Genomic DNA, 12,612 nt, shown 5'->3' on the forward strand with positions numbered 1-12,612 from the left:
GCAAACATTAAAATATTGGCAAGCTCTCCATATTTGAAATGGTTTGAACAATGACATTTTAACACATAGGTATGAGCCTTGATTTCAGCTGTATCTCTCTCACCTCCAAATCAGAGGTTGTAGGTCCTCATCTAAGGACTTGAGGGCATAGTCCAAGCTGATACTCCCAGTGCAGTACTGAGGAAGTGCTGCACTTTCACAGATGACTCCCAGTGCAGTACTGAGGGAGTGCTGCACTTTCACGGATGACTCCCAGTGCAGTACTGAGGGAGTGCTGCACTTTCACGGATAACTCCCACTGCAGTACTGAGGGAGTGCTGCACTTTCACAGATGACTCCCAGTGCAGTACTGAGGGAGTGCTGCACTTTCACAGATGACTCCCAGTGCAGTACTGAGGGAGTGCTGCACTTTCACAGATGACTCCCAGTGCAGTACTGAGGGAGTGCTGCACTTTCACAGATGACTCCCAGTGCAGTACTGAGGGAGTGCTGCACTTTCACAGATGACTCCCAGTGCAGTACTGAGGGAGTGCTGCACTTTCACGGATGACTCCCAGTGCAGTACTGAGGGAGTGCTGCACTTTCACGGATAACTCCCACTGCAGTACTGAGGGAGTGCTGCACTTTCACAGATGACTCCCAGTGCAGTACTGAGGGAGTGCTGCACTTTCACAGATGACTCCCAGTGCAGTACTGAGGGAGTGCTGCACTTTCACAGATGACTCCCAGTGCAGTACTGAGGGAGTGCTGCACTTTCACGGATGACTCCCAGTGCAGTACTGAGGGAGTGCTGCACTTTCACGGATGACTCCCAGTGCAGTATTGAGGGAGTGCTGCACTTTCACAGATGACTCCCAGTGCAGTACTGAGGGAGTGCTGCACTTTCACGGATGACTCCCAGTGCAGTATTGAGGGAGTGCTGCACTTTCACAGATGACTCCCAGTGCAGTACTGAGGGAGTGCTGCACTTTCACGGATGACTCCCAGTGCAGTACTGAGGGAGTGCTGCACTTTCACAGATGACTCCCAGTGCAGTACTGAGGAAGTGCTGCACTTTCACGGATAACTCCCAGTGCAGTACTGAGGGAGTGCTGCACTTTCACGGATGACTCCCAGTGCAGTACTGAGGGAGTGCTGCACTTTCACGGATGACTCCCACTGCAGTATTGAGGGAGTGCTGCACTTTCACAGATGACTCCCAGTGCAGTATTGAGGGAGTGCTGCACCTTTTGAGATGCCATCTTTCAGGTGAGATATTAAACTGAGGTCTGTCAGGTGGGTGAAGGTCCAATGACAAGAGGTGTTTTCCTCGAGTCTTGGTCATGGTTTGTCCCTCAACCAACATGACAGTGACATTTAGTTGCTCATGAATCTCGTGGCTGTTTCTGGGGTGATTGCTGTACACAATTTGGCTCCTGTATTTCCTACTTTACAACAGTTACTGCCCTTCAGAAAAAATGCTTTCTGAAACGAGAAAGACACTAGATAAACACAAGATTGTTCTTTATGTAACCCTCATAAGATAAGCAAACAACTGAAAAAAAATCACTGTTATTATATACTTGCAAGCAATTATAAAACCTATTAGTCACGTGATTTACTCTTTCCATTTTCTCCCTTCTTGTCTCCCTGTGTATATTAAAGGGTTGCCCTATCGTCTTTTGCTCAAGAGGTCATTCTTCATTCATGAGTTTCGACAAATAGCACCAGATGATTCAGCCACCGAGGCCATCAGGTTTCACTGAATGACATTCACAGGGCGAACCCTGGTTGATTTTCTTTCTCCGCATTTCCCTCATGCAATTTCAGCTTTAGACTCCAAACGGCTCACTATTATATTGGACAATAGCTGGGATGTTTCAGGGCTGAAGGCAGGGGAGACAGCCCCACTTCAGCAAGCAGCTCGACCTGGGGGCTGCATTTTACAGGGAGCAGTCCAATGAAGCACAACAGCCATTCCCACGTGCTGTCAGCCCAAACTGATCGTCAGCAGCACAGTTTCGTTATTCTTTCATGGGATGTGGGCATCTGTCTGGGCCGGCATTTATTACCCATCCCGAATTGTCCTTGAAATGAGTGGCTTGACAAACTTCTTTTTAAATTCTGGATTTTTATTGAATTCAAACTTCACCATCTGTCCTGGTGGGATTTGAACGGGTCCCCCAGGTCCCCACAGCCTCTTGATTACTTGTCCAGTGACAATACCACTATGCAATCAATGAATATGCACCATCACAGCCAGCTAAGTGGGATCTATGGGCCAGCCTGGCAGGCCCTGGTGAGGGGTGGGGGCAGGGGTAGCCATTGCCACTGGCAAGTCCCTTTGTGAGCCAAATCCCTTCAGAACAGTGCCAGGTCGGTGAGCCATCTGCCACCGATCTGGCCAATGGCCAAATGACTTAGCATCAGGACGACATCAGGCACACTGTCCATGCCATTTTGCCTGCCTTCCCACCACCCACCTGTCCTTAAATGCTCCCTAAAACATAAGGTAAAGATTTTACACTGAGTGTGGGGGTCTCAATGTGGGGAGGGAAGGCGAGATGCAGAGAAGGGGAATGTGGGGGGTGGGTTGAGGCTGGGTTGGAATGGGTCTGATCTGCCTCTGGTACAGGAGTTGAAAATGGAAATAATGTACATAATTGTAATAACAGTGTGTGCTAATATTCAAAGATGTGAGAGATATAGGTTGATATAACGTAGCTAATAGAAGTTATTCATGTGCTTTAAAACTTGGCCGGAGAAGGGATTCATGGGGGGGCTTCAATAGAAAATCCCATTGATAATCAGTGGGAAGGGAGAATCCCGCCACAGGCGAGTGCCGCACCGCCGAGAAACATGCGATTGGGGGACCAGAGAATCCAGGCTCTTATTTTATTTATGTCAAACACTGGAAGGAGATGCAAATATACTGCTCATATGGTGAAATGTACAAACTGATATTAAAGAGTCAGTTTTTTAGTCTTCATTTAGTAGTATAACTATGCCCTCCTGTACATGTTAATTCCCACGCCCAACGTTGCTGCATTGTGGATATTTAAATGTTAAAACCTTACCAAATTGTTTGACAGATTTGTCGACTTCAAGACCTGGAATAAATATAATAAACAGTTCAGTTGATATCAAACAGACATGCTTTTGCTTACTAACGCAAATAATGGTATTCATTTAATTTGAGAAAAACCATCATCAGCGTTTTCTCCAGAATACCATTCATCCGCATCTATCACCTTGAAGTGTTTAAATGATAGACTGTACTACAGTGCATGTGGTGCTACACTGTTAATTGCTTTCTTTCTGGTGTTAGGAACTATGTTATATGTGTATCTGTGGGTGTTAGGAACAAGATATAGCTTTAAGTTTAATTTTTTGATGTATGTGTTGAACAAAGGTGAAAACTGGGCTTGATTTCAGTTTGGAGTTTTGTGACATGAAGCCAGAAAGTCTGGGGTTCTGTTTGTATCCATTCATTTTAAATTAGGTTTTATGATTCTTGAAGTGAAGAGATAGGTTACCAAGGCATTAGAATTTTAGAGAAGTGAACAAAAACACAAAGTAGAAAAAACTGTGCTGTTGCCGAGCAACAGGGTATGCAGGGAGAGACAAGGACAGCAGTTTTTAGTTCAGATTTATAGTGTGTACCACAGTGACAATGGTCTCAGATTCTCTCGTTGGAAATTGAGGAACTCGTTATGAAAGTAATAAGAAATTTAGAGCTCATTTTCTGGATATCTCAAGGAAGGCACCAATTGTGGAAGGATTTCTAGTGAATGTTCAGAAGTTTACTGGAAAATAAACCGCTTGTCAACTGAAATGAATTCTACCTGTGGTGTTGAAATAGAGGTTTGACTTCTGAATGGGTGCTGAGTCTGTGAGGATATTGCTAAGATAAAGGGATAGCATGAATTTGCATAATTTTTTTCTTGTTGTCCAGTGTAATATAATTAATGGTTCTTGTTTATTAAATGCTGAAAAGAACAGAGCAGACTCCTGTGAATCTATTTCAGTAAGTACCTTCTACCGTTTAAAAAAAAAATTATGATCTGTCAAGCCAGGTTCTATTCTGGGATCGGACTTGTCCACTAATAACATAGCTGGGATCATAACACTGGAGAGGATTAGATGGAAGAGCAAATTGAACAAAATACTGTTGAAGATATTGAGCAAATGGGCGGCACAGTGGTTAGCACTGCTGCCTCACAGCACTGAGGACCCGGGTTCGATGGAGTTTGCACATTCTCCCTGTGTCTGTGTGGGTCTCACCCCACAACCCCCCAAAAGATGTGCAGTTTAGGTGGATTACCCACGCTAAATTGGAAAAAAAAATATTAAACAAAATTAAAAGCAAAGTTATCTCCATGAAACATTAAAATAACCTGATCACTTGGGAAAGCCACTGGCTCTTTGTGGGACAACAGTCTCTCCCGCCCCCCCGATCAAAAAATAAAATGTCTAAATTATTAAAAGATATGAACACAAACACAAACTGTTCATCCGACTTTAACATTAAAACGCTGTCTCTGTTACCACACGTTAAATCCGGACCTGTATTCACCATTGTCACTGAAGCGGAGACCATACCTTTGGCATATCTGTATTTTTTCCCAATCCAAACAATCCCAGCAGTAAAAGTTGCTATTAGAAGACAGAGTATCACAGATAAAAACACCAGCCAGCCTGAGACAGTTGGGAAGAAATCGTCTGCAAAGTAAATGTTGTTGAATTAGATAATATTACTTCCAATATATTCCATAGCAATCATTCTTATCGAATGCCTGATATTAACCAGAGGTTTCTAGCCTCTGGGTTATGCTAGAGTTTTTAACCAGTTGAGTAGGCATTCCACTAATCTGCGGCGGGATCCTCCCCTACTCGGCGGGACGGGGAGTCCCGGCGTAATGGAGTGGCGTGAGCCACTCCGGCGTCGGGCCACCCCAAAGATGCGGATTTCTCCGCACCTTTAGGTGCTAGGCCCGCGCCGGAGTGGTTGCCGTCCCGCCGGCTGGCGTGGAAGGCCTTTGGCGCCACACCAGTCGGGGCCCAAGGGACTCCGCCGGCCGGTGTAAGTCCGCCATGCGCGGGAGCATCAGCGGCTGCTGACGTCATCCCCATGCATTCGCAGGGGGGTTTCACCTCCACGTCGGCCATCGCGGAGGCTATGGCCGACGCGGAGGGGAAAGAGTGCCCCCACGGCACAGGCCCGCCAGCGGATCGATGGGCCCCGATCGCGGGCCAGGCCACCGTGGGGGCACCCTCCGGGGCCAGCTCACCCCGCGCCCCCCCCAGGACCCCGGAGCCCGCTCACGCCGCCTGGTCCCGCCGGTAAGGGAGGTGGTTTAATTCACGCCGGCGGGACCGGCATTACAGCAGCGGGACTTCGGCCCATCGCGGGCCGGAGAATCGCAGGGGGGCCCGCCAATCGGCGCGGCGCGATTCCTGCCCCCATCGAATCTCCGGTGCCGGAGAATTTGGCGGCCGGCGGGGGCGGGATTCACGACGCCCCCCCGCCGATTCCCCGACCCGGCGGGGGGGGTCGGAAAATCCCGCCCCTGATTTCTGCGCAGACTTCCCACAGCTAATCCACCCTCCCAAAATTGGCTTCTTTAAATAAGTGGATGAGGGTTGGAAAGCATTATTGGGCCCAGACTGCAATTTTAAACTTGGGAAGTCAAACTGAATCAAGTCAGAATGTCGAGGACGGGGTGTGAAGAGATTCTGATGGCTAAGTTATTTACTCATCTTTCTGGGGCCAGGAGAAGCTGCAGTGCTCGTCCAGGCCCCACAGGAATGTTTAGGCCTCCCTTACCCGAGATAGTCCACTTGCCACCCAATCCCCGAGAGCCACTTCCAAGTTGGTCAGCAGCGATTGGTTGCCCAATATTCCACAGGCCTGCAGCTGCTTCCTGCTCATTCCAGGAAGGAATAGCAACAACATGGTAGCACAATGGTTAGCACTGTTTCTTCACAGTGCCAGGGTCCCAGGTTCGATTCCCGGCTTGGGTCACTGTCTGTGCGGAGTCTGCACGTTTTCTCCGTATCTGCGTGGACTTCCTCCTGTTTATTGTCACAAGCAGGCTTACATGAACACTGCAATGATATTACTGTGAAAATTCCCTAGTTGCCACATTCTGGCGCCTGTTCTGGTACACAGAGGGAGAATTCAGAATGTCCAAGTGACCTAATAGCACATCTTTTGGGACTTGTGGGAGGAAACCCGAATGGCAGAAATCCTTCCAAAGCAGTATCCCGTCTTCCACAGTGATCCACTCTCTCCTGCTCCAGTGTGGACCGGTCTTTCCATCTCACCTGTTAGCACCATGTGTTTTATTTTTGATAAAACCGGGTCCACAAACAAATGTTTTGTGCGGCCACTGGAAGGGTGTCCAGAGAATGTAACGTCATTACCGTTTCCTCTGTTCTGGGTACTAACGGCGTGGCGTCCGGTAATGGCAGCCAGCTTAGTGCATCGGCGTTTGGCACCCAGGTTCCCGGCCAATGCTCCAGTTGATACTGGCACGCCGTCAGTAGTAGGGCCCAGCGTTGGATCCGGGCCGAAGCTATTGGTGGCACCGCTTTGTCTTCTTTCAAAAAAACCCAGCAATGGCTTGTGGTCTGTGACTGTGGTGACCCGTACAAATACTGGTGAAATTTCTTCACCGCGAAGATCACAGCCAGTCCTTCCTTTTCAATTTCGGCATTCTTCCGTTCTGTAAACGTCCTGGAAGCGAATGCTATAGGCCGTTCCTGTCCGTTTTGCCCTGTGTGCCAGAACTGCAGCAACGCCATATGGAGATGTGTCGCAAGTGAGCACCAACTCTTTCCTGGGGCCAGTGCGCCAAGACATTTTCTGAGGAGAACTGTTCTTTGATCTTCTTGAAAGCCCTGTCTTGGTAGGGGGACCACTCCCAGGCTTGCCCCTTTTTTAGTAATTGGTGTAAGGGGTCTAGGATGGAAGTCCTGTTCTGCATGAACTTTCCATTGTATATCACCAGTCCTAAAAATGACCTTAACTCCTGGATTGTGGTGGGGGCCGGGGCATCTTTAATCGCTCTTACCCGATCCTTCAAAGGGTGTAAACTTGATTTATCAACCTTGTACCCCAGATAAGCTACTGGAGGTGCTAGAAAAAGACATTTCTCCCTCTTTATAGATAGATAGAATTTACAGTGCAGAAGGAGGCCATTCGTCCCATCGAGTCAGCACCGGCTCTTTGGAAGAGCACCCTACCCAAGCCCACATCTCCACCCTATCCCCATAACCCAGTAACCCCAGCCAACACTAAGGGCAATTTTGAACACTAAGGGCAATTTATCAAGGCCAATCCACCTAACCTGCACATCTTTGGACTGTGGGAGAAAACCGGAGCACCCGGAGGAAACCCACGCACACACGGGGAGAATGTGCAGACTCCGCACAGTGTACCAAGCAATTGTGCTAACCACCATGCTACCGTGCTTCAGACGAACACCTGCTGCTGAAAACCTCCCAAGGACTTTCTCCAGGTTTTGCAGGTGTTCTGCCTTTGTTTTTCCCATAATGAGGACGATGTCCAGGTAAATGGAGACTTGTGGTAGCCCTTGTAATATATTCTCTATTGTTCTCTGGAATATCGCACAGGCTGTCGATACCCTGAAGGGTAACCTTGTATACTGAAAAAGGCCCTTCAGGGTGTTTATCATTGAGAATTTATTGCGACTCTTCGTCCAGCTTCAGCTGTAGATATGCGTGGCTCATATCCAGCTTTGAGAATAGGAGTCCTCCAGCCAGCTTTGCATACAAATCCTCAATCTGGGGAATTGGGTATTTGTCCAGTTGGAGTAACGATTAATTGTTTGTTTGAAATCTTGACAAAGGCGGACCGAGCCGTCCGGCTTAAGGATAGGCACCACGGATGCCGCCCATTCTGCATACTGGACCGGTTTTTATTATTCCCTCACGCTCCAATCTTTTGATTTCCGTATTGACTTTCTGCCTTAATGCGAAGGGTACTGGTCGGGCCTTGTAGAATTTTGGGACTGCCTCCGGATCTACATGCAATGTCGCCTTTGCTCCCTTTATTGTTCCGAGCCCTTCTCGGAAAACCTCTGGGTATCTGCACAGGATTGTTTACCCAATCCAGATGGATCTCTTTTAGCCAGTTTTGGCCCAATAAGCTTGGTCCCGCACCCTTCACTACCATTAAAGGCAGCCCAACCAGTTGCTCTCCATAAGCCACAGGTACACGTGTTGTTCCCAACACCCTCAGTGGTTCCCCAGTGTATGTCCTCAGTTTTGCCGAGTTCCTGGTTAGGGATAAGGGTTGGAGTGCAGTGCGAATTTTATTACATACTGTTTCCCCTATCACTGATACGGCTGCTCCCGTGTCGACTTCCATCAGTGTGGGATGTCCATTCAACCTTATGGATAATTTAATTGGTTTTGATTTAACCATCGTTACATAATTTAGTTGTTCCTCGTCGGAGGTAGGTGGGGCTGCTAGGGTGTGCATTCTCCTGTACCCCGGCCTACGTCTCCTTCTCCAAGATGTTGGTTTCCGGCTTCTATTTCTCCTTTCTGGCTCCGATCTCTGGCAACAACTACAATATTTTGCCGGGTGAAAAGCTGCAGGGGCTGCCATCTGTCTGGACCTAATTTTCCCTTTCTTGGGAGCGGCTCTGTGAGTGGGCCTGGGTAACTTAGTATCCAAGTCGTTCCTGAGGGTGGCTATGCAGTTGCCTATCCCCCAGTGGTAGTCCTTTAACTCAGTTTCACTGGTATGGGCGTCTACCTCCATCGGAGTACCCTGTAACTCATGCGCTCCGCTTGACGCTTTTTCTAAGGACAAAGCCAGCTGCAATGCTAGTCTGCAATCCAGCTCGGCCTCTGCTAACAGATGTTTCTGTATTGCTAAATTGTTTATTCCGTATACCAACCGGTGTCGGAGCATCTCATTTAGCGTCAGGCCAAATTCGCAAGCCTCTGCTAATCACCTTAATCTTGTTAAAAAGTTTGTAACTGACTCCCCAGTGTCTCGGAATGCTGAGTAAAACCGGTACCTTCGCAGGATCCGAGGTGATTTAGGGCCATAGTACTCTTTTACTAAATCTGTCAATTCCTGGAAAGTCTGTGTGTCCGGTGCCTCCGGAAAAGTGAGACTGCGCATAATGGCAAAGGCTGCTGGCCCACACGCGGTCAGCAGAATGACCCGTTGCTTTTCATCCGGAATTATATCGTTTGCTCTAAAGAAGTACTTCATCCCCTCGACATATTGGGCCCAGTCTTCCACTGCAGGGTCAAAAGAGTCCAACTTCCCGAATAAAGGCATTTTGCCTGTCAGTGGCTTACCCTCAATATGTGGCGGCTGCTGACGAGCAAGTTCCTTCAGGTCGTTCCGTTTTCCTCGTCGCCACTGTAATAAGTTCACGGAGGCAGAAGTCCCTTCACCAGAATTCCTTTTATTTACAAAACCAACAGCCAAGCAACCATGTGCTTTCAGCTTGCTGTCTAAACCGTGAGTGCAGAGGATCTGACACTCCCTTTTATATACAGAGAAAGGGGTTCCCTGATTGCACCACTAATCAGGGAACTCATATTCTAATTGGCCAATCTCAAAGGCCTGGCCTAAGTCATTACAAATACCTTAATCCCAGTTTGCTTTATGGCATTACTGAAATTATAAATCAATCACTATTCCCTTATTTTATAACTTACAGACCTGATATCTGGATAGTTGCTTCTTGTTCTTTTCGCAACAGTTTGTTTTGTATGAGGCACTTGAACCTGTTTGATGAATCTCTCATTACAGCAACATTGCTCTGTACAGTTACAAGACCTTTCGAGTCCTCCTGGAATCTTATTTCAGACTGTGCAGTGAGATCCTGTCCATTTCCACTAGTCCACAGCAGCTCCGGCTCAGGGAACCATCCATTAGATTCACACACGAGCTGGATTCCATTTTTCTGATATCCTTCTATCTGGACCCAATGCTCACGTCCCAAACCTGCAACAATACATATATTTAAGAATAACATTTGTTATTAACACACTCTAACCTATGGAAAATATTATCTTGCGGTAGTGATATAATGGGATCATTTTTTGTGACGTAACTGGGTGCACCCAGAAAGCAGAAAGAAAACACTGAAGATACAAAAGCAATTGATTCTCATCTGATTGTATCAATTGGCTGGCTCCAACCTTCATTCACATTAAAGAGCAGCAGGCAGCATAGGATTTAATTTGTTTTTTAAATGATCTTGATTGTCACAAGTAGGCTTACATTAACACTGCAATGAAGTTACTGTGAAAACCCCCCAATGTGAAAACCTGAACCAGGTCTTGCAACTTTTCCAATAATGATACATGCTTATCTGGGGGAAGCCTTGGCGTAATGGCGTTGTCACTTGTCTAGTAATGCAGAGACTTGGGACAATGCCCAGAGTACCCGGGTTCAAATCCCACCATCGCACCGAGTGAAGTTGGAATTGACTGTGCGGAGTCTGCACATTCTCCCCGTGTGTGCGCGGGTTTCCTCCGGGTGCTCCGGTACACTCTCACAGTCCAAAGATGTGCAGGTTAGGTGGATTGGCCATGATAAATTGCCCTTCGTGTCCAAAAAGGTTAGGTGGACTTACTGGGTTACAGGGATGGGGTGGAGGTGTGGGCTTAAGTGGGGTGCTCTTTCCAAGAGCCGGTGCAGACTCAATGGGCCAAATGGCCTCCTTCTGCACTGTAAATTCTATGATTCTATGATTCCAAGATCAAACTTCATGCAGTTGAAACCCCTATCAGGCAGCACACAGTTTCTAACATCAATGGCATTGAAATGGGTGCACACCTGGTAAAGAAGCATACTCGCTCTGTACCAACATACAGGACATGCAGGTTCAATGGGTGAAGCATCATTTCACTGCGAAGTCAAAGTGAAACAAAGAGACAATTCACTACCTTCTGAGAGACCAATATCTCTAAAATTGGAGTAAAGCAGTTGGACGCCACACAGAAATGTGTGGTCAGGTGGTTCTGCTCCACTCACTGCAAGATCCAGTTGATTCTCTCTCTTCCGGCTGTGTTGGTTTCTTGAAGGAAACATTAAGCACTTCCTTCGGGATTGTGGGGCTCTGGAAGGTGCAGTGATGTTGCCTAATGCTGTGGATATTTGGATCAGCGACGATCATTCTCATGTCAAATGTTTAAATAACACCAACATCACCAGTGCCAACTTTGCAATGATCACACTTGCCTGATGAGGCACCCTTCCAACCAGCATTGTGCAATTAGCTGACAAAAAAACGAACAACAAGTGCAAAAGAAGGATAAAAATAAAAGCAAATTACTGCAGATGCTGGAATCTGAAACTAAAACAGAAAATCTGGACAATCTCAGCAGGTCTGACAGCATCTGTGGCGAGAGAAGGGAGCTAACGTTTCCAGTCTGGATGACTCTTTGCCAAAACAGAAAAGGAGGAATCTCCTCCTCAATTATTTCATTAGTCGGCTTGTGGGGCAAAACGCAAACAGTGTAGCTAATTCTGTCTTTAAAGGTTAAAAACAGGTAAACAGTAATGAACAAAACATGAAGATTAGATATCCGGGCGACTAGCCATATTCGTGGGCAGCATTGAAAGCAACTATCTTACTTCCTCAATCTTCATTTTCCAAACGCACTAGGATACAACCAGCAATGATTGTCAGGAATTATTTTCTGATGGCCTTACTTTAACTTCATACCAATAAAACCTCAGTTTTCTCTTCAATTAAAGAATGATAAACTTAACTTGAACTTCCCTTGGTTTGGGTCCTTTTGAACATTCTCATTGAAGCAATCTGGGCTGAGAGTATTTTCTGAATGAAATGTACCAGTGCACAAACATTGGAAGAGGGAGTGAAGATCTTTGTTCAAAAAGAAAACACTTGAATTTTGACCAAAAAACAGTTTTTAAAAAGTAGGTTATTTTCCCATGTTAGTCATTTTTAAGCAGGTGTGTTCACTAACCTCCAAGCTTCAGCTCAATCGTAGTTTCTTTAAAATCTGTTTCACCGTCAGCTGAACATATGTACTTCCCTTCATCCTGCACCCTTGTGTTCTTAATTCTAAGAGAAATGTTTCCTTTGGTCAATTCATCTTTAAACAGTTCAGTCCGTCCTCTGTAATTGAGATCCTGATCAGCAGTGTTATCTTCCCTATTTCTGTACGTGTGTACTGCTGAACCCAGGTTTGATTTAAGCCATCGCACCACCACGTTGCGGACGACAGACATTTCTGGCTTAAGCCAACATTCTAGTAGAACATCTTCGCCCACAATGGCCACAACAGGATGACTTGGCCCATTAACTGTGAATTTACCTGTGGAATTATGATCCAATGAAATTACTTCAACTCCCAGTGTCTTAAATATTAAACTTAAAAAAATTGTTGTTACCATCCCTTCTCAAACAGCTATAAACAAAGCTGCCCAATTTGAATAGAGAATTAAATGCATTGTGTCAACCTAGATTTTGTGCTGAATTGAAATAAGGATTGTCGGACCAATGACTAACTTAGATTGTTGACAAATGGCTGTTTAGATTCTGTACAGAAACAACTTTTGTTTATGTTTTTTATTATTTATTCTGCGATGTGGCATCGCTGCCT

The 12,612-nt window shown here is 46.4% G+C and overlaps 1 protein-coding gene across 1 annotated transcript in view; it reads right to left on the reverse strand.

Annotated features, from left to right (window-relative positions):
* The window catches only part of LOC140390472 (butyrophilin subfamily 1 member A1-like), a 103,371-nt gene that overhangs the window by 75,910 nt on the left and 14,849 nt on the right, over positions 1–12,612 (reverse strand). Inside the window, exons 3-6 of the mRNA XM_072475626.1 lie at positions 11,974–12,324; positions 9,695–9,979; positions 4,582–4,701; positions 3,057–3,089 (exon numbers count right to left, since the gene is read on the reverse strand). Coding sequence (XP_072331727.1) covers positions 3,057–3,089; positions 4,582–4,701; positions 9,695–9,979; positions 11,974–12,324 — 789 coding nt within the window. The remainder of the gene's footprint in view (positions 1–3,056; positions 3,090–4,581; positions 4,702–9,694; positions 9,980–11,973; positions 12,325–12,612) is intronic.

This window comes from Scyliorhinus torazame, chromosome 14 (assembly GCF_047496885.1).
Source record: "Scyliorhinus torazame isolate Kashiwa2021f chromosome 14, sScyTor2.1, whole genome shotgun sequence".
Lineage (NCBI taxonomy): Eukaryota > Metazoa > Chordata > Chondrichthyes > Carcharhiniformes > Scyliorhinidae > Scyliorhinus > Scyliorhinus torazame.